Source organism: Sphaeramia orbicularis, chromosome 6 (assembly GCF_902148855.1).
Source record: "Sphaeramia orbicularis chromosome 6, fSphaOr1.1, whole genome shotgun sequence".
NCBI classification, from domain to species: domain Eukaryota; kingdom Metazoa; phylum Chordata; class Actinopteri; order Kurtiformes; family Apogonidae; genus Sphaeramia; species Sphaeramia orbicularis.
In genome coordinates, this window is record NC_043962.1 from 20,862,085 (window position 1) to 20,884,457 (window position 22,373).

Sequence of the window (22,373 nt, forward strand, 5' to 3'; positions counted from 1 at the left end):
CAAAATACTTGGAATCCCACCATTTCCCTCCTTTCAGTGTGTGACTGACAAGTAGAAAACTAGGGCCCAATCCCAATTCACCCCTTGGCCCTTCCCCTTAGCCCTACCCTTCCATTTTGTACGTTCACACGAAGGGGTAGGGGTGTCCTGATTCACGACGAGTCGGAGGGGAAAGGCTGTCTGGCCCTCAAAACTGAGATTTTTCAGGACCACACTACAAACGGAGGGGTATGAGAAATCTCCCATAGTTCTGTTTGAATCATTGGGAAGATGGAGGTAAACACAGCCAAAAAGCGCAGCAGTGTGATGAAAGAAACACACAAATGTACATATTTTCTTCATAAACAACTTAATCATTTGATCGACTGTTTAATGCCATTTCAATGTGTTATTGACCACATTTCTGCAATTTATAGTTGATAGTGGCAAAAAGATGCCCAAAGCCCATGCAAAAGAGATGGTTACAGCTGCTGACGGCATGGGGAATTCTTTCGGAAATAAAGTTGTTGCTTCTGTTAATAGTGGCATCGATGTCTGCTGACGATGCAACAGGTTGCGAAGGGTTGTCCCATTTCATAGGGGAATATTTCAACTCCTGCCCTTTGCAGCTCCGTTTCAAGGGGTAGAGGTTAGGGGGAGGGCTAAAGGGTGAATTGGGATTGGGCCTAGGTTTTGCCAAACCAGGGATTATTTTCTTTGTGCCAAATAAGTAAAATATAAAATTAGCCACTTCCTTGAATAAGGGATGTTTCATTTGCTTTTAAATAGCAGAGACTACATAGCACTGTAGTGTAGGTTGTATTTTATTTCAAAGACTTAATAAGATTATAATAAAAACTTAAAAGTGTCAATTGACAGGTTCCAGCCACCGTAATCTTGAAAAATAATATTATAGACACAATTTTGTAAGGCTAGTCTATATGTTGGAATTTCTGTAAAGCTTTTCAGATTACATTTTATATTGAATAATATGATGGATTCCTTTAGTAGGGAACATTAAGTAGCTGCTTTTTTTTGCGACTTAATCATGGTCTACTTGTACCCTTTAAAGATATGCCTCACTACTCCACATTGCTCTTTGACAAAATTGTCAAAGAAAACTATTTTTCTTCTCGTTGACCCTTTGTATATTTTTTTCAACCTACCATAACGAGTGGTTATAATTGGACTTGCCTTGTACATTGTAAAAGTTTATTGGATGGATCTGTATTGGTTTGAGGAACTATAAAACCGGTGCTCATGTTTATTTGAATGTATGTACTTTCTTTCTGCAGTAATTTTGTTTTACTTTTTCTGTGTTTCTTAGAGGAAACACCAATAATAAAAAAAAACAACTAAGCAGAAATGGTTTGACTCACTTAAATGGAAATATTTGCTAATGTTGTGGTTTTATTCCAATATTACTGAGGGAAAACTGCAAGACTTTATATGCTAACATCATTTTACCCCTCACCAGTTCAACACACTAAAAAAATCTTTTTTTTTTTTTTAAATTGTGATCATTTTTTTCTTATTCCTGTGATAAAACAGATCATTGTGTTTTAATTTAGCATAAAATGTACCATAAAGTTTACTCTAATATTTGTCTTATCAAAGCTCCAAATACTGTAATGTATCTCCCATCAGTAACACCATAGTACGAAGCAACAGACGTTATTCACTTGTAATATAGTTTATTCTAATCCTTCAAGCTTTGTTTAGTCAGTATTAAAAGTACAAAATGAGCAAAATATAAAACTTTAATTTAAAACATTTACAGAATGATCAATCAATATTCTGAGGGGAGAAATGTAATGTCCCACAGATATTTTATGACACATAAAAACTGCAATCATGATAGCCATATTTGCTCATTACATACAGTACATAAACAATCAATGGTATACATTTCATTAAGTGATCCAGTTTTATGACAAGACCTTTGACCTTTTGTTGACTAATGTACCAGTGCAATATTTGTGTAGTCATTTTAGACTTTGTAGTGCTCGAAGGTAGTCCTATACAGGAGATGAAGCAAAGCGGGTGTTACACTTATACACTTACAGTCGCGGAAAAAATTATTAGACCATCAAAAGTCATCAAAAACAATGGTTATGCAATCAAGTACTAACTCCTGTGTGTATCATGTGACTAAAACAGACAGAAATGAAAACATGGAATTTCTAAAAGCACTGTTTTTGGCAGTACAATGCCATAGCTATTGATGCAAGAACTGAAGTGATTTTGGTTATCAAGAAAACCATAGAAAATGGCTAAATATCAGCTCTTAAATTAAATTCTTATGAGCTATTTTTGTTGTTATCATTATATTTGTCCAAATAAATGTACCTTTAGTTGTACCAGGCATTAAAATGACCAAGAAATTGAAGAAAACAAGGGTGGTCTAATATTTTTTTTCCGCGACTGTATATACTTTTACACTTATGAAGTCAAATTAATGCCCATTTTGCAACATTTTGGTGTTCACTCCATTCAGTTTTACACGTCACAGGATAGCTTTAGCTGATAACAGGAGCCAGTGCATGAGGAAAAAGTGGAAATCATGACAGATCAGATCTAATATGCGAATGGGTGCGCTGGATCTTCAACCATTGGAAGGCCGAAGACAGAACTGATGAGATCATACAGGCTGTTGTGTGATATCTGTAGGCTGACGTTGGCGCTGTGAAGAGACGACGCCCCCTCCATTTGGGCCAGCTCATGAAAATGTCGGCAGATCAGAGGGACGACCTGAAAAGGGAGAGAGTGCTCTTAATATGCATAACTAAAAGAAGCTGAACCTCTGTGAAGTCCACTCCCATTAAGTGCCCCTAAAGGGAGGTTGAAGATGGTGGTACCTTGACTACAATGAGCTTCTTCTCCAAAGGTTTGCCATCTGGAAACTTCTCCCCAAAGCACATGTTGATGGTATATTCTGGAGAACCACCGTTGTTTTCTCTAAACTGTTTCAGTTCTGAGACAAACAAGCTAAATTTAATATTGGATTCCCTGAAAAGGTAATGATTAAAACCAATAAGAGAGCCAGAAGTTGGTGGAGACCTACCATTTACATACTTCTCAAAGCTGAGAAGCTCCACTGTGGTGTTTTGTGGCAATTTTCTTGGATCTGGATGGGCCACAACAGGGTCACTGGTGCTGGCGAACACGTGGCACCTGTCCTGCCTGAAGGCGTAAATACCAGTTTCACGCACCTCCAGGAGAAGACCTTTCTGAATGCTATTGAGGATGCGGTTGGTGTATTCAATCTGGTGTGAACAAGGTTATGTTGAGTGTTAAATCTTCCATATAACAAGTCTTGATAAAAATATTGTACTCTAAACTGTCATAGGTGCTCATACATTGGCATGTGTACCTGTTTGTGGTCCAGCAGGCTTTCAGTGGATGGGAAGCACAGGTGTTCAGCATTGAGCTCAGGGGCCTCATGGTAGTAATGCAGCTGGAGACGGGGAGTGTGCAGTGTGGTCTTCAACATTTCTTTCTTTCTATAGTGGATGGAAATCTCCAGGTCAAAGATGGTCGGCTGCAGAGGTTGAGTGATGAACTGAGGAGGGTTGACTGTAACAAAAACATTAGCATACAGTTTACAAACCCATATCATTCCAGCTAATTAACCCTGTAAAGCCTGAACCATTAAATCATTGACAGAAAATTCCAGTTCTTTGAAACTGGAGCCTTTATTGGTCCTTCTGAACAACCAAAAAAAAAAAGGTTTTTTTTTTCAAATATCACTTTCCATGTATGAGTTTCAATTTTGTATCATATTTGATACATCAGGTCTCAATGCTCTAATATTATTATTTTTGTGGAGGGGCAAGAGCTGTCACAAGCAGCACTGGTCAGGCTTGAGAAGTGATGCGAAAATGACCAGTAGCCACCAAATGAGGCAGTACCAAGCATCCAACATCCTTCGGGAAGCAATTAGCACTGCCCAGGAATGGATTCGGCATTGGCGCGCTAAGATATGATGATGATTTTTGAACAAACAAAAACATAATATGATACAAACATGTCTTAACAAATTGGTAATTCTTTTTCAAAATTGGCCAAGTTCCACCTCCTTCCTCATTAATGACAATCTTGTTGTGTCACTGGAAAGGCCTCTGGTGAGTGACTTCCTCCCCCCTGGTGGATTATTCGTGTTTTGCATGAATCTAATTGTATACATCAGGTTTTTCAAGAAAAAAAATATCACACTGATCATTGTAGAGGGCTTCAAAACTCATGTATCAAATATGATATGTTTGGCATTACAGGGTTAATGCACTGAGTGGTACTTAAAGTCTGGAAGATAAACATAAATCATCAATTTGGGGTTTAATTTGCACAACACTGGTAATCTGCCTCTTAAATCTGTTTAATCCTTTGCAGATTCGTGATCTCTTCAAACTTTTGTCCCACTTCTGCTAACGTACACAGCATTATCCTATTTAAATTCCCGTTATAATCTCATCAATTCCACCTAAGCAAGACTCACTTTACGCTCAGAATAGCACTTTAAAAAATGACATTTTACATATTATACAGATTTACATACCCTCGCAATAAACAGGCTGAACTGGTAAAAGCTGTGAGTGATTTTCAGGTGCTGGAATAGGTGCATAGTTTTCCATGACGGGAACATTGGGTTGGATGTAGTTCTTGTCCCACTGTTGCTCTTCTTTAACAGACAATTATAAACATTACAAACCATAGACACTGACAGACAGCATAAATTTTTATAACCTGTGTTGTTAACCTACACACTAGAAATGCTACCTGTTGACTGGCTGCCAAGATCCAAATCCCTGAGGTTGTTAAGCAGATTGTTCTGTTTGAAGAAAGAAGGTTTATTTAGTAACGCAGGATTGAGGATTAACAAAGAGCACAAAGAAGTTCTGTAAAATACCACAGACAAAAAAACATGTCATAATCTGACCAATACTTGACAGAGAGAGAAGTGAAAGTGTGCTCTAAGCAATAACACACCTCGCTGCCTGAGGGGAAGTACTCGGTGGGGGTGATGATATCTGGAGCCATGTCTGAATCTTCCTGGGAGTCTTGTATTACCAGATCTACATATGACATAAAGACAGTATGTAAATTACAAAATATTGTCAAACTTGATACTCTGCTCCAGAAGATCTGAATTAAGCAAACATCATCTTACTTTCGGTGTTGATGATCTCGTAGATTTTATGAGGGTCCTCGTTGTTAGTCTTGGAATTGTCCTTTATCATCTTGAAGCGTGTCGAGAGGTTGTTGAGAGCGCAGCGGAAGTTGGTTTTCCATCTTGCTTTGTCGTTGGGGAACTCATTAATTTTGCCGCTGGCTACTGCCCATGCCTGTGAATCATGCAAGTTACACATTAGTCACAATTTATTTTGATACGTTTAAGATTTGTTAAGATACTCTGGGGAGCTGACATGGGAATTTATGATCACTCCTTTTCAGATATGTTTTTCTTTTCTTTTTTATATTGTTTTTCCTTGTTGTACTGGTTTTAAATGTTGATATTTGAAATAAACAAACATTTGATGAGATGTTACTGAACTTCTGTATTTTCCAGTGTAACTCTTCAACAGTTTAATGAACTGCATATGAATCCTTTACGACAATAACATGGTTTAGCAGGTTCTGTATCAGGTGTGTCAAACTTATTTTAGTTTAGAGGCCACATTCAGCCCAATTTGATCTCAAGTGGGCCAGACCAGTACAATAATAGCATTATTACCGATAGATAATGACAACTCCAAATTTTTCTTTTTATTAGGGGAAAAAAAGTAAACATATTATGAAAGTGTAATTGTGAAAATATGAATAGCCTGAACAATAAGTAAATTTTAACAATATTATACCTCAGTTTATCATTTATACATGTATAGTACAACTTATAGATTGCAGTGGATCTACAAAAACACAAAACATTTGGTAACAGGTATCTGGAACTGAAATTGACAAAACCACTTGTCAAGATTCAGTGACATCTTTGAGTATTAATGTATTCTGTGTGATTTTCGTACATTATACATTTCGGGTGGGGCTGGATCAGACCCTATGGTGGGCCATTTTTGGCTTGCGGGCACCATTGTTCTACATCAATTGTTCAAAAGGTACAGTTAAAGCAACTTACAATGCTGTTGCTGTGAATGGCTGTTGGATTATATTGACAATGTGACTGCTTTAGCCTGACCCTGATAAAATATCATGTGTCAAGTTGTAAACAAATGTTGTTCTATCCAGTAAATTGCTGTCAGATAACACAGCAGGGCTATCACATTACAGTCATAAATGTCACCAAGATAGTGAAACCTACCCGGAATATTTTACTGTCTCCATCATTGCAGTCCTTTCTGGAGTTGTGCTTCCAGGGGACTCTGAACTTGTTGTGGTCCACAAAGGACAACCCCGGGTATTGGCCCGTCTCCACCTGCTCTATGAGCCAGTTGGCAAACTGTGGCTTTGGTGGACTAGGACAGAGACATGGCAGACATTTGATATTATGCCTTGCAACTATATTGAATCAAAAAAAGAAACAAGACTCCTATCCTCCCTCCTTTTTTCTCTCTCTCTCTCTCTCTCACACACACACACACACACACACACACACACACATGCACATACATACTAAACCAGGGGTGTCAAACTCATTTTAGTTCAGGGGTCACATGCAGCTTAATACAATCTAAAGTGGGCCGGACCAGTAAAATAATATAAATAATAGCGTAAGAACTGATAAATAATGTCAACTCCAAAGTTTTTTCTATGTTTCGGAGTGAAAAAGTCAAATTCTGTCATGAAAATGTTTACATCTACAAACTGTACTCGAGCATAACATGAACAAATATGAGCAACCTGAAAATTCTGAAGAAAAATAAGTGCAATTTTAACAATATTACGCCTTAGTTTATCATTTATACCTGTGCGTCACAACTTACAGATCACAGTGGATCTACAAATACACAAAACATTTAGTAACAGGCAGAATATTGTTAAAATTCCACATACTGCTATTTAGACATTTCGGGTTGTTCGTATTTGTCAGGTTTTTCACATTTTTTGTAAAAGGCTAGTCTGTAAATGTCAACATTTTTGAGCAATTTAACTTTTTTTTTTTTTTTTACACTAAAACCAAGAAAAAAGTTTGTGGTTTTCATTATTTATAGTTTCTTCTGATAGTATTTTACTGATCTGACTTACTTTAGATTGAATCGACCTAAAATGATTTGAACATCCTTGATTGTTAATATCTTCAGTGTAATTTTTTGCATTTCACAAATTCATCCCACGGGCCGGACTGGACCCTTTCTGCGGGCCGGTTTTGGCCCCCGGGCCGCATGTTTGACACCATACTACACAAACACTGCTGTAACTAAAGCCCAGTGATCTGTCATTCTGTTATGCTTAAATATTCTGATATGCGGCTCTCTATAATCCAAAATTAAAAGAGTCAAAACATGCACTAAAAGCAAAACAACCCAAAGCCTGCTCATCAGTGCTGAAAACATGACAGGAAATCCACTCCCACTGTTACAAGCACAAGCAAATACACGCAATGTGGAATCAAATAAACTAGTGTCTTCCCCTACCTTTGCATGTCTCGGTAGATTGTTGCTAAATCCTTAAAGTTGAAGTTCTAGCTCATCGATACGTCTTGACTACCTTTAAAGGGACGGATCGCTGACGTCATATGACGCGCTGGTGTCCCCGCCCCTGCACTTCCGCACACTTTCACCGCAGCCTACTGCAGACAGGAGCGGCTGACGTGTGTGAGGTGGACTGGCTGTCCGGTTCCGTCCGGTTCCACAGACCGGGGCTTTGGTACAGGCTCTTAAGGGAAAATTGAAAGTGAAAGTCTTTAGTCGGAATATGTGATGACTTTTGTTGCATCATCGTATCTTCGATATTTTTGGATCCAGTTTCGGAAATATACTAGAACTGGTTACACAAGTTTTTTTTTAATCATCATAAGAATGACTAACACCATATGAGTTTTATATGTCTACTGTTTTTAAGATTTTAGATTTAGATTTATTTATTTATTTCGAACATGAAAAAAAAAAAAAAAAAAAAGAAAGCAAATTAAGACATGCAAAATAACTTTTAAATAGACAGAATCTATCTTCAAGCACATACAAGTCTGAATATCGCATGGTCGAAAAGGAGTAGGAAGAAGTATAAACTTAATTTTCCTTGATATATGAAATTGAATTGCTTTTAGATAGATTTTCCTTTCTTGTTCTCATTTCTGCAAAGGGAGCTCACATTAAGTTCTAATACTATGGTTTATAGAGCAGTTTTTACCACTTAACTTTTCTTTTTACTGCTGTGTACATACATACTTCCCATATATCCAGACTGTGTCTTAATACAGAGACTGAGAAATGCATATGTGTGGTTATTTTCACTTTAGTAATTCAATCAATCTAATATTGACCTAAGACTGCACAGAACTGTTCATACATGTATATGTGTACTCTCACAGATAAACATACATTAAAAAAAATTGTACGTGTGTGTGTGTGTGTGTGTGTATATACATATATATATATATATATATATATATATATATATATATATATATATATATATATATATAGGTCAAAAGTTTTACAACACTCCAATTTTTCCAGTTTTGTATTGAATTTCAAGCAGTTCAAGTCCAATGAACAGCTTGAAATGCTACAAAGGTAAGCAGTGAACTGCTGGAGGTAAAAAAAAAAAAAAAAAGGTAAGGTTAAACAAAACTGAAAAATAATATACATTTCACAATTATACAAAAAGGCGAACAAGAAATGGGTTAACAACTTAAAGCAGTTCTGCAGCAATGGAGACTGATCAAGCCTCGAAAGTTGGTGCTACCAATTCCTACAGGTGTCCCAACGTTTGTGAATTCCTTCCAACCCCCTCTGTCTGCATAAAAGTAGTGTTGGAACACACTTTGGTACCATACCGTTGTGAGCATTATTTGAACAGTATTAGACTGCAGAAAGTAGTGTGTTACTATAAAAATGGAAAAGAGGAAAAGGCAATTAATGATAGAAGAGAGACAGACCACACTAACACTTAAAAATGTAGGTCTTTCCTACAGAGAAATTGCCAAGAAAGTCAATATAATATAAACTACATCGGCCACCATTCAGTACAATACAAGAAGTATGTGGGCAAAAGTGATTTATCAAACACTGATGATACAGTATGATGTGATGAATGAGTGTTTCATGTTGCCTCAGGGTTTGTATTCCAGTTCCTTTTTAAGCTAAGAGAAGGGAATTATAATTTAAGAGGGTTGTTTGTGTTTGAAACACGTAAAGTAAGAACGAATGTTAAATATTGCTGTGTTTCTGTTATTGGTGTCAATTTATGGAGTCAGTTGAATGATGAATTGAAATTGTGTAGCTCATTGTTGAGTTTTTAAAAAAGTTTTATTTTGTTAAATTCTCAAGGGCTATAAAGGTGAAATGATCTCTAAATGACTTAAGAAATTGAATGTAGATTTATTTGTTAATGTTTTATTTGCTGCAATGTCAGGTAATTAAAGGATGGGAGTAGGAGAAACATAAATAAGCTTCTTACTTACTAATCATGTCAATTGTATGTTCTTTATATGTATGTTTTCTGTACTTAACTGAAATAAAAAATATGCATTCACTCATCCATTCATTGTCTATTGTGCATTTCAGATATTCAGATATAGTTTTGATTAGATTTAATAATAATCATGGTGTTGGCTGAGAAAACGCAGATCCACCTGCTCTGATCTGAAGAACTTTAGGGAAAATAGTAGTTGATTAAATTAGCATCTCATGAAACCATTCCTTTCCAGTGAATTACCACAAATGAATTTAGCATTGTAATATGTAACCAATATGCATTGTCACCAAGTGTTTTGTGGGACTTTCAGAGATAGCACCGAGCAGGTGTGTGGTTCAACATGTACAATTTATTAATAACCAGACGGTGGTTGAAAGTACCGCGGGGATGTCCTCATCTATCTGACATATATTTTAGACTGAATACTTAAATAACTTACTCATCTTGCCCCAAGTGGGGCCTCACTTCCTCTTTTCATCATTGTTTAAAACGTAATTGTAGAGAAAGGAAAACTTGTTGAATGTCATTTTACCCCCACTTATATGTATTGTTATGCTAGCTTTTACCTTAAACTTTTATAGGGTACTAATAGAAATACCCTGAAATTCAAACTTCCAACTTTAGTGTGTTCTTGGAAGGCCTAACAAGACTTTATTACTTTTGTGAAATTTTTCGAAATGTTTTATTTTTATGTAAACAAAAAAAAAAAAAAAAATCAAGGTGAGAGAAGTTACCATATTTACTTCCTTATCTGTAAGTGGCAAAAAAAAAAAAAAGTTAATATGAAAAATACAAGAAAAACGTGTAAGGTGAAAGGAACATGTATTTTAGAACATTAGAACATCGCTTTTGGAATATTATAACAACATCAGTGCTGATCCAGACACCTGTCCACATCCACATTCCCCCTTTGAACATCATTCCTTACATTAGTACCATTACTTCATGGTACCTAACAAAGCAGGTGCACTCACTGTTCATGCAGAGGTGGACCTTACAGACCCTGTAGACCACATTAGACCTGAGATTGTTGACTCACTGTCCTCACTGTAACTGTTGATGCCACTGTCTCGTAATGTATTTGGAAATTACCCAAAATAATCACTTGCCCAATAAAGGGTTAAGTCAAAATACAACATTTCAGGTACAGGTACATTGTGTTTCAAGCTGACTTCAGTGGACTTTTTTTTTTTTAATAATAGGGAAAATTGCCTGTTATTAAGGGACCATATCCTGACCACAGACTTACGTGATCAATGATTAACACAGGGCTAAGACAGTACTCTGATACAGAATAAGGAATAAAGGTCACATAAGCCTGGTATGTTTCTATAAGGTATGGGGAAGTGATACATGCTCTGATGGAGCGCTTCCTTTTTCCTGCTCAGGAAGGATCTCAGTCCTATCAAAAAACATAGAGTTCTTCACCACCACAGAGGAGAGTTCTCTTTTAGACCTTAATTCATAAACTCAGTGTCAGCAATGTTAGATTTATGTGTCAGGTTGAATGGTATGAATGTGCAGATCATAAATCATTCATTTCTGTGTTTTGACTGAGCACAAATTTTGGGCTGTACTGACTCAGCACTTCAAACAGAGGCCTGAATGCAATCCAATAATACAGGTTACAAATGAATGAGCTAACAGGCAGTAGCACTTGTAGTTTGACACCATATATGAACCAGTGTACACTATCTCATTCTGTATCCCTTTTGTGCAGTTTAACCCATAAAGACCCAGTGTGACTTTTGTGAAAGTTCCCAAATGACTTTTTGTCCATATTTAACATTTCTTAAGTGATTTACCACCATATGTCATAATATTATCCTCTATATTTAGCATTTTTGCAGTGAAAATCAGGTATTGTCCTATATTCAATTTAGTGATTATGTACTTTAATCATCATGATGAGATTACAGTTAAGGGTTATCATATCAAAAATAAGGAAAACTTAAGAAAAAATGTGTTTTTTCAGCAAATATATCATTAATTAAACATAAAACAAGTGTGTCTATCTACTGTCATTGATCCAACTCCATGGGTTTTACTGGTGAATCAATGTTGTAGAAGATGACATTGTTTCCACAGTAACTATGGAGCCTCTGAACGTCCAAATGGGTCATATCTGATGACCATGATAAGATGACAAACTGCATTTACACCAATTATTTACATGGATTGACAGAATTAATGGATCAACAAGTATTACAAAGTATTACAAATTCCTCCCCCCTGGTGGATTATCTGTGTATTGCATGTATCTAATTGTATGCAACAGGTTTTTCAAGAAAAAAAAGTATCACACTGATCATGTAGAGGACTTCAAATCTCATGTATCAAATATGGTACGTTTGATGTTATAGAGTTAAGTAATTTATCACTATGTATTATAATAGTCTCCTCTGTATTTTACACGTTGTCAGAATAAATCTGGTATTTTCCTATATTTAATTGACTGATCATGTGGATGTTCATAAAACATCAGATTAAAGTTGAGGGTTATTTTCTGAGAAACAGAGAAAACTGCAGAAAAAAAGTGACTTTTTTCAGTCAAATATATCATTAATTCAACATAAAACAAGTGTGTCTATCTACTGTCATTGATCCAACTCCATGGGTTTTACTGGTGAATTAATGTTGTAGAAGATGACGGTGTTTCCACAGTAACTATGGAGCCTCTGAACGTCCAAATGGGTCATATCTGATGACCATGATAAGATGACAAATTGCATTTACACTAATTATTTACATGGATTGACAGAATTAATGGATCAACAAGTATTACAAAGTATTACAAAGTCCTCCCCCCTGGTGGATTATCTGTGTATTGCATATATATAATTGTATACATCAGGTTTTTCAAGAAAAAAATATCACACTGATCATGTAGAGGACTTCAAAACTCATGTATCAAATATGGTAGGTTTGATGTTATAGAGTTAAGTGATTTATCACCATGTATTATAATATTATCCTCTGTATTTTACATTTTATCAGGATAAATCTGGTATTTTCCTATATTTAATTGACTGATCATGTGGATGTTCATAAAATGTCAGATTAAAGTTGAGGGTTATTTGATGAGAAACAGAGGAAACTGTAGAAAAAGTGACTTTTTTCAGTCAAATCTATCATTAATTGAACATAAACCAAGTGTTTCTATCCACTGTCATTGATCCAACTCCATGGGTTTTACTGGTGAATCAATGTTGTAGAAGATGACAGTGTTTCCACAGTAACCACGAAGCCTCTGAACGTCCAAATGAGTCATATCTGATGACCATGAAAAGATGACAAACTGTATTTTACACCAATTATTTACATGTATTGATAGGATTGATGGATCAACAGGTATTAAACTGTTTCAATCAGTAGATGGTTTTGGTTGCCGGTGGCTGTTTGGATCTTTATGGGTTAATGATCATTATGTTTTTCCGTATCCCTGGTATTTGTGTCACATGAAGCGTGGGCGTGCACTGACAAGGATGTTTCTGTGTTTCTAAAAACCTGCGGGTATTCTCATGAAATACCACACCCTTACCTGTGAGTAAGACAATGGCAGGCCTCCGCTGAAATGACTTTACCCCATGACTATTAGTATGAAACTGTGGAATCATAACAGTGAGAGAGGGAGGGAGATAAACAATACTAACAGTCTTTCTTTTTTACAGTAACTGGATCTGTGTAGTGCTATTTTATTTTCTCAACTTTTTTTTAAGAAGCCAGGAAGAATAGCCGGTCGTTTGTGCGTTGGTTAATATTTGTATTTGTGTTTGTTTGTTTTTTTTTTAATTTATAGTGAACAGGTGATGCATTAATGTTGTCTGTTTTATGTCTTCTTTCTGTCATCTGCCTAGGGACTGCACATGAAAAGTAGTTATTTTTACTAATTCTGGCATATTTACATGGGTGTATTTTTTATACAGCAAAGTTCATAAATGTGCACGATCCCTATTAAATAAACCAATAAAATAAAAATAAAGAAAAAGTAAAGAATAAACTGAATAAACTGATTAATTTCATTTGATGGTTTAGTCATAAAATGTACGCATCATAGGTATATACCTGTTCCTGATTCTATGGACTCACTAAAAATGTTACATCACATCAAGCGATTTTTAAGAATGTCCACAACTCTTTTAACGGTTTATCCCGTGGACCATTCCTGATGGTTTTTGGGTTGTTTATGGGTTATTGTGCTGCTACAACTAACACAAAGTCATATTTTTACAAGTATTTTGATCCAAAATTCCTTGGTCAGCATGGAAATAAATCACAATTTCCACTATTCCCAAGTAGCAGGAAGTGAATACGTAGCTAAATGTGAAAGTGCAAACACAGACAAACACTCCAGTGGAGAGAAAGTCACAAAAATTCCAAAGTAATCACCTCATACATTGTACAAGTTATTTTGCCATCTTGTGGTTGCACAGAGATTTCAGTGTGTTTTCACTGAACGCCCTCTGCTGTCTCAGCGAAGAGCCAACCAGAGGTGGAAGGTTGAGGAAGGAACGAGTATTAAATATAAAGTGGGGATTACCACACAGTGTTCCCTTGTAGATAAGATAGCTAAACTACACATGAATGATACACAAATAAATTATATTTCATAAACAAACCTGGAGAAAACTGTTATTGTTGCAGACAGTTGAGACCATAACAGTGGCCTACAAGCAAAAATCTATATCAAAGTGGTGAAACTGTACCACATTTTTGTAACTCATACAGAAAAATGAAGTCATAAGTACCAGTTGACTGATACCAGTTTTCATGATATAGTAATGGGTCAAACTATGAAACTATGAATTAATGAGAGAGTTGGTTTTACTCAAAAGATGTTTGTCTATGAGCTATTAGTTCTACTTCAAAATGTTATCTGCACATCAGAATATTTTCACTTCAGATTCTTTTTATCTATCCATCTTAAACCTGTGTGTACATGTAATAACACTTGCTCATATCTTGAAAACATTTGTCGACCAGCACATAAGATTTAACAAATTTTATCTCTGAACCAGACAATTTCCCCAAAGAATCGTAGACTAGACTAGTATTATTACTTTCATACTTATATTGCTTGTATATCGTTGTTATGACTACTATTATCACTTTATCACATTGTTATAACTATAATAAACTATACATATATGCATATTGTGCATACTATAATATTATATATTACAATATTACATGATAAACTACTTATTTATTATTATCATTATTATTATTATTTTTTATTTACTACTTTACCACTTGTCTCTACCAGTACTTTTATTCTGTGGTTATTAAACTATATATATATATACATATTATACATATTCATATTGTGCATACTATAACGTTATATTATAACATGATAAGATATTTATTATTATTATTTTTATTATTATTATTAGTAGTAGTAGTAGTAGTATCATCACTACTACTTGTTACTACTAGTACTTTTATTCTGTGATTATTGAACTACATATACATATTGTACATACTATAACATTATATTATAACATGATAAGCTAGTTATTATTATTATTATTATTGTTATTATTATTATTATTATTATTATTATTATATCACTACTACTTGTTACTACTAGTACTTTTATTCTGTGATTATTGAACTACACATACATATTGTACATACTATAAGAATATATTATAACATGATAAGCTAGTTATTATTATTATTATTATTATTATTATTATTATTATTATTATTATTATTATTATTATTATTATCACTATTTTGCCAGTTGTTACTACTAGCACTTTCCAATGTTCAATGGTGTTTTTTTCATTACTGTTTTTTATAGCTTTTTTTTTTATAGTTATATTATTGTATTGCTCTTTTATTGCTTTTTTTTTTTCTTCTGGGGGCTCTTGTGTGTATGCTTGGTGTTGTGCTGCTTTTGGAACCTCAATTTCCTCAAGGCTCTGCCCATGGGATCAACAAAGTTCTATCTAATCTAATTTATCTAATCTAGTAATTCATGTGATTCACACTTCTAGGGAGGAATGAAGGAGTTATTTATGATGAACTGATTTGGTAATTTCAGATTTAGCCTATGGTGTACAGACTATATATAGTTTATTGCTGACTTCAGCATCAGAAACTGTGCTCCAGCAGCTGTCTGGGAATGCCCCTTATCTCTGACCACAACAGGAAAAGAAAATCCCAGAAATCTCGTTACAAGGTGTAATGACAGACTTCCACCGCCAGAGGCCACAAGTGTCCCGTCTTTACTATGTGTGCAGCTCCAGACGTTTACAATCCAACTGTTTCAGAGTCAGAGTTTACGGACAAGACTCTCATCCATGGACACAAACTTAGAAGACTTTATCTTTGACGACATTAAATAAGTTTTGCAATAAGTGAAGCCAAATGAAACTAAATGTCCATAGAATCGTCAGACCCTAAAGGTGGGCGTTGTGCTTGAACTTTCCACTGAGATGTGGTGCTGAAATGTTGCATCTGCAGTTTGGAGTTCGATTTGGCATTTGTGCGTTTTATTTTGTGCGTAAATGGTGCATCCTGCTGGCTCACAGGCTCCACAGGGAAATGCATTAAGTGACAGAGATGCAGAATATTTCAACTTCAGCCGCTCCAGCTGTATCCTGTTAAGCAGTGCCAATAAAAGTGGACATACAGAGCAGTGAGTTGATATCCATGCGTCTGGACAGCTATCACAAACACATGTTTACTTTGAAATTAATGGCGTCCCTGCGCGAGCTTTTATAATTACCGATTATTGTGCGCAGAGACACGCTTCCACTGTATTTTCCTGTGTAGCCTGGTTACAGCACAGAGCGTCCTTGGTATTTGTGATTGTAAAGAACTGGAGGAGAACCGCGGCCGAGGGGGAACACTGATAATTTGAAGACTTGCCAGGGGTACATTGTCAAATTCAAAAGGCATTTCAAAGAACCAACCCATTCACTTTTTCTTTCTGTCTTTTTTCCCCTTCTTTCTCTGTCTTTTTTTTCTCCTTTCTTTCTTTTCGCACGGTTGCAGGCCGTTTGAATCGACCAATGGGCCTGCAAGTTACAGACATTGGAATGTAAATGAGCCCAGCGCGTGCTCCCGGCGCAGTGAAAGCTCGGGATTGTTTATTGAGCTACCGGAGCCACGCGCCTGGCCCGGGGGAGTCGGCGAGCAGAAGAATCACACAGCGGGGGCGGGGCCTTGCGACGAAGCGTGCGTCTCCCAAAAAAAAAAAAAAAAAAGGGGGTGGGTGGGGTGTGTGTTGGGGGCGCGTGTTGAAAAAGAGGAGTGCTGCCAAAGTTTGGGTCAGATCGGCTCGTGGAGTAAAGCAGTCAAGAGACTTGGACTAGAGTTAGCCACACGGTCCCCACGCGAAGGACACGAGAGCTGTACACTGCCAACCTTTGCCTCTCCTTATTGCCCCACTGACTGAAGCTGCACTCGTCCTCTCCATCCATCTGTCCATCCATCCATCACTTTAAGACGTGCTGTCAGCGAAGATGGAGACTACGACCATCACCACCACCACCACGCAGAACGCCTTCACCTTTGGACTTACCGAAAGACGCGCCAGCATCACCCTGCACGCACCGGCGCAAGACTGCACGGTCCCCGCAGTAGCGCACCCCAACAGCAGCAGCAGCGCGTCCGGTTACCAAAGCAAAACCAAGGTGCTGAAGAGACAGCGCTCCAGTTCCCCAGAGCTGCTGCGATGCAAGCGGCGTCTGAGCTTCAACGGCCTGGGCTACTCCATCCCACAGCAGCAGCCCGTGGCCGTGGCCCGGCGGAACGAAAGAGAGAGGAACCGGGTCAAGCAGGTCAACATGGGTTTCCAGACGCTGCGCCAGCATGTGCCCAACGGCGCGGCCAATAAGAAGATGAGCAAAGTGGAAACCCTGAGGTCTGCAGTGGAGTACATTAGAGCTTTACAGCAACTTCTGGACGAACACGACGCCGTGTCCGCTGCTTTCCAGTGCGGACTGCCCTCACCCACACTTTCCAACAGCTACTCTGCAGACCCGGAGTCACCTCATTCCACCTACTCATCAGATGAAGGCGGCTACGAGCCCCTGAGCTCAGAGGAACAGGAGCTGTTGGACTTTACCACCTGGTTTGACAGGTACTGAGACTGACAGCATGGAAACAACACAGCAGGGTCTGTGCGTAAAAGTGTTGTCTTTTTTCAGACTTGTAGACATCAGATCAGTCCCTGCCCTTAGAGCTCGGAGAGGATCTGTTGCCTCCCTCCCTCCCTCATCCAGGATGCTTCTGCAGGAGCAAAGCAATAGTATAAGAGAGGACAGGAGAGAGGGAGAGAAAGAAAGAAAGAGGGAGCAGCCGCCCCGAAGTCCCCACTAGAAGGAGGGAATTGGACACGTTGACGCGTGGAAGTAAAGAACTGTTGGTGTTATGTTTGAATAAGTGCAATTACTACGTGACACAGCAGGCTCTGCAGAGACGGTGCTGTAGTTCTAAAGGACTTGAGTGATGAATGCTTTTTAGCAGAGCAGGACTGCCTTCCTCAGCGTCCACGTCTTATGGAAAACAAAACAAAGATGATGCTCCGACCCACTCGAACTGTCCCTGATGTAGCTACCCCCTTTCATAACGAAATTGTATTATAATACAAATTGTTTAACATGAAGACATATTTTTGTACATTGAGACAATGTTCTTGAACATCAGTCACTGCCTCTTTCCATGATAGTGTTTGGACATAGCTGTCAGTGAGGCAGTGAGTGTGCATGTGTGAGATGAGTGACTGGACAGCAATATCATGGCTATTACCTGTGACAGATTGTAGTTTTTTCTAAGTAGGTGATAAGGAGACCTTCATTAATGTATGCACTTGTTCTCCATTTCCTGTAGCCTACAATGTACACACCCAATTTTAACAAATCTATTTTGTGTAAAACAAGTTTTATAAATAAAGATGAGTCTATTTATATTATACACTTTGCAGTGGTTTGCTTCTTTGTGTTTATCTGTAGGTGTATTTATGAACACACATAAGCCAGTGTATGTGTGAGACAGAGGGGTGTGTTGGTGGCAGTAATTGAGCAAACTGGGAGCTTCTATTCAAAGCCCCTGGATGACCTTTTCCCGACTTGGTTGGGCACGCGGGGGAAAATTGCGCAGCTGGGTGAGCACTCAATAACCATTATAGACGTGCACCTTCTACACCGCTTTGTCTGCATTGAGGACGGGGAGATTAATATTACGTTTCATGCATTGCATTGTTTCTTTTGCATACTCTGCCTTTACCCAATAGCCCAGAGGGCCTGGAGCGGTGAGAGGGAGAAGGGAGGAGGGATGCAATTCACTCCTCTCAAAGGGTATAGACACTTTGAAATACGGCCTGGGGAAAGTCAGCAAGACAATGAAACGGGTCAAAATTCTTATTGCCCGATTGAGATCAATCTAAATAAAACCTGGGGTTGTAGACTAGTTGTATCCCCAACTGTGTTTTTCATGTCGCACACAGCCCAATCAAAAAGCACATCTCCTCCGAAATGGGGAGCACAACGCCCCATTGTGAGCACCATTATGTGCGCCTTTGCGCCTCATTATACGAATTATAGAAGATCTTCTATTGTAAATAAACACTGATGCAAAATTTGGCGAGGCAGGAGGAGAAAAAACAAGTTGAATCTTAACTGGTGCTCTGTGTGGGAGTGGAAAATTAGGAACAAGAAAGGCTGAGTGAAGTTGATCTGTATTGTGTTGTAAATTATATGAAAACTAACAGAAAACAATGTCATTGAATAAGTTTGAGCTGCTGGGTCGGTTTATTATACAATTTAATTCCAGGACATGTATGATCATATGAAACATACAGAATATGTAGAAGATGATGTAGCATCTGAAAGTGTGCCACAACTGTGTGCTTTTCTTTCTGGATTTATTGACCTCTCTCTCTCTCTCTCTCTCTCTCTCTCTCTCTCTCTCTCTCTCTCTCACACACATACACACACACACACACACACACACACACACACACATTGCAGCCTGCAGGTGTGAGCCACGTGCCTGTACTTGGTGACAAAGGATCTGGCTCTCCTATTGGTTAATGGCTCGCGTATGCATGCACTTTGGTTAAAGCCAGTGACAAAATCAAACAAGTGATAAATGACATTAATTACGCTCTGCTTTATATCGTCCTACGTCACCAGGACTCAAAAAAGACAAATCAATGCTGATGAAAACCACCCCGCTGTTCCATTATGATGTGGTTGAAATGGTGTTTCTGAGGTCCTTCTGTGTCAGACAGAGGCCAGGGCACAGTCAAAATAAGCCCTGTCTCTTGTCCACAGAAAGATTGATATGCAATTTTCTCCTTAGCAATATAGGGAGGAGCAGGGGCTAAGACAGATTTACCCATGTCATTATGTCTGTGGGTCATTTGGACTTGGACAATACACAAGGGCAATATTAATTTTGGCCTAATTCAGTGCTGAATAACCAATCACATGCAGCTCATTTATGCATGCGTTTCAGTCCAAGTCATAATGTATGGTCAAACCATGGAAATGAGCCCACTCTTACACAGAACATAATATGACTAGTGCTAAAGGGGCAAAGAGTGGGGTGGTGTGAGGTCATCTGTTGCCCTGAGCACAGGCATCAGAGGGCTCCATGGATTCTCTTGCTGTTTTGCATAATCAGATGGCCATCTATTTTATGGTGTGTTGCAACTTGCACATTGTCGAACAAGTTCAACAGTTCCACTATAATCATGTTTGTTTCTGTGTTTCGTCCCCACCGGCAAAAACATTCATCAGTGTATATCCCACGACAGGAGCAATTTGGAGGTAGAATATTTACATGATAACAATCTAACTGACGCTGTTTTTAGAAATGCTTTGTTTTTCACTGTAGTCAAAATATGGAATTCAACAGGACTCATTTGTCATTATGTAAACTTTGCAAATTTAGCAAGAAATGCAACCATAAACATGGGTTTGCCTATTTTTATTTTGTGTGCTCTGCAATAAATATGTACACATAAAACAAATAGTGCTGGATTATATGGCTGCTCTAACATCAGTAAAGATGAAACTGCTATTTCAGTGTTTTTCAACCTTGGAGTCAGGACCCCACATGGGGTCGCCTGGAATTCAAATGGGGTCACCTGAAATTTCTAGTGATTGATAAAAATGAACGAAACTTACAAATAAAAAATATATAGTGAGTTGAGAGAGACAATCACAACACATAAAGGATTCTGTTGGGTCTCTGTAAACTTAATTTGATTCTGATTTGAATTGATAAAGCACTTTGTGACTCTGTGAAAAGTGCTCTATAAATAAAATTTACTTTACTTACTTTACTTACTTATAAAAGACATGACAAACTGAAGCTGAAACTGAAGCACTGTGGTACTGTTTATCTGTCAAACGTTCATTGTGGTCAGTTTCAGATGCTGCAGCTCTTTCATAATTCATAGTTTGAGTTCTTGTTTGTTCAGTATTAATTGTCAGCCTTGTAAATCACAGCTAGACTGACTGTACATATCCTGACCAAGGAAAATCAAATTCTCACTTTGTGCAGTAATCTACACCTGGCTTTTCTGCCCCCGTCCATAATATCCATCCGTCCATCCATCCATCCATCCATCCATCCATCCATCCATCCATCCATCCATCCATCCATCCATCCATCCATCCTTCCATCCATCCTTCCATCCATCCATTATCTGCAGCTTATCCGGGGCCAGGTCGCGGGGGCAACAGTCTAAGCAGGGATGCCCAGACTTCCCTCTCCCCAGACACCTCCTCCAGCTCTTCCAGGGGGACCCCAAGGCATTCCCAGGCCAGCCGAGAGACATAGTCCTGGGTCTTCCCCGAGGCCTCCTCCCGGTGGGACATGCCCGTCCATAATAATATACATTATATAGACTAAATGTTGTCTAAAATTTACATTTATTTGCAACATAGTATTATTATAACTATTACATGATCAAAAACAAATTAATTTTAGCAAAAAAAATGTTGCCGTTTTGAATTTATGGGGTCACCTGAAATTTGTGATGTAAAAATGGGGTCACGAGCCAAAAAAGGTTGAGAGCCACTGCGCTATTTAGTCATAATGACGAGAGTCAAGGGAAGCCTGTCATACTCATACAACACACAAGTTGCTACTGATACCGTTGTGTGTTGATAACATTTGATCCGTAACTGAATGCTGTGAATGTGTGATATGCATATGTGAGTCACTGCACAGTTTGAGGCTGTCATCTCAGAACCACTGCTGCAACAGGTGCAGGAAAAAGCCACATGTCAGCTAATGGCCCGACAACATGAAGAGAGCAGAGTTTGTCTTATGGCACATATGTGGGTGCTTCTATGAAACTGAGTACATTTTGGTATCTGGCACTTTGCCAGCTTTTTAGACCCAATAATAACAGAGAAATTTAGACATATTTCCCCCAGGATATACCTAATGATGACCTCAGATAAATGCAAAAAATTATACTCTTGCTCTGAGCCATCCCAAAATTAATGGATTTTTAATCAAATATTGGGGCCAAAAATAGGACCAAAATTGGGACATGAAAAGCTACCTAGGTGTCAGTGCATTTGATCTGGAAAACACAGCTTGAAATGGTCGTATAGACCACTATAAATAAAGACTCTGTGTTAAATTTGATGATCCTAGTGGTTTTTCTAACCCAGACATGCAGGTTTTTCATGAATCTCAGTCTCATTCCAGGTTTTGTATGTAACCCATCGTGTCCACTGGTGTTACATGCAGAACCTGCCTATTTAAACACAAATAAATCACAAACGATTTTGCAAAAGCGGTCATTTTTGTGAAATATTCTG

At 37.9% G+C, this 22,373-nt stretch overlaps 2 protein-coding genes across 3 annotated transcripts; one reads left to right on the top strand and one right to left on the bottom strand.

Annotated features, from left to right (window-relative positions):
• Positions 1–2,289: 2,289 nt before the first annotated feature.
• irf7 (interferon regulatory factor 7) lies at positions 2,290–7,659 on the bottom strand. 2 transcript variants are annotated; one of them, XM_030136183.1, is made up of 10 exons: positions 7,566–7,659; positions 6,293–6,446; positions 5,147–5,321; positions 4,966–5,051; positions 4,756–4,807; positions 4,535–4,654; positions 3,353–3,555; positions 3,044–3,245; positions 2,838–2,953; positions 2,290–2,730 (listed from the first exon to the last, which is right to left on the bottom strand). In XM_030136183.1, exons 1-10 carry the CDS (start codon positions 7,571–7,573, stop codon positions 2,557–2,559), a joined length of 1,290 nt encoding a protein of 429 aa, XP_029992043.1. In that variant the 5' UTR covers positions 7,574–7,659; the 3' UTR covers positions 2,290–2,556. The 2 variants fall into 2 exon arrangements, with proteins under 2 accessions (XP_029992043.1, XP_029992042.1); XM_030136182.1 differs by having other exon boundaries at positions 4,535–4,657.
• Positions 7,660–16,866: 9,207 nt separating this feature from the next.
• Positions 16,867–17,878, top strand: LOC115420420 (achaete-scute homolog 1b-like). The gene has a single exon (XM_030135654.1). The coding sequence runs from the start codon at positions 17,049–17,051 to the stop codon at positions 17,673–17,675; it is 627 nt and encodes a 208-aa protein (XP_029991514.1). The 5' UTR covers positions 16,867–17,048; the 3' UTR covers positions 17,676–17,878.
• Positions 17,879–22,373: the final 4,495 nt, after the last annotated feature.

Coding starts and splice junctions, on each gene's coding strand:
- LOC115420420 (XM_030135654.1), top strand. CDS start 17,049: ATGGAGACTACGACCATCACCACCACCACCACGCAGAACGCCTTCACC.
- irf7 (XM_030136182.1), bottom strand. Junction 5,322..6,292: donor GAGACAGTAAAATATTCCGG/GTAGGTTTCACT, acceptor CATGATTCACAG/GCATGGGCAGTAGCCAGCGG. Junction 4,808..4,965: donor ACTTCCCCTCAGGCAGCGAG/GTGTGTTATTGC, acceptor TTCTTCAAACAG/AACAATCTGCTTAACAACCT.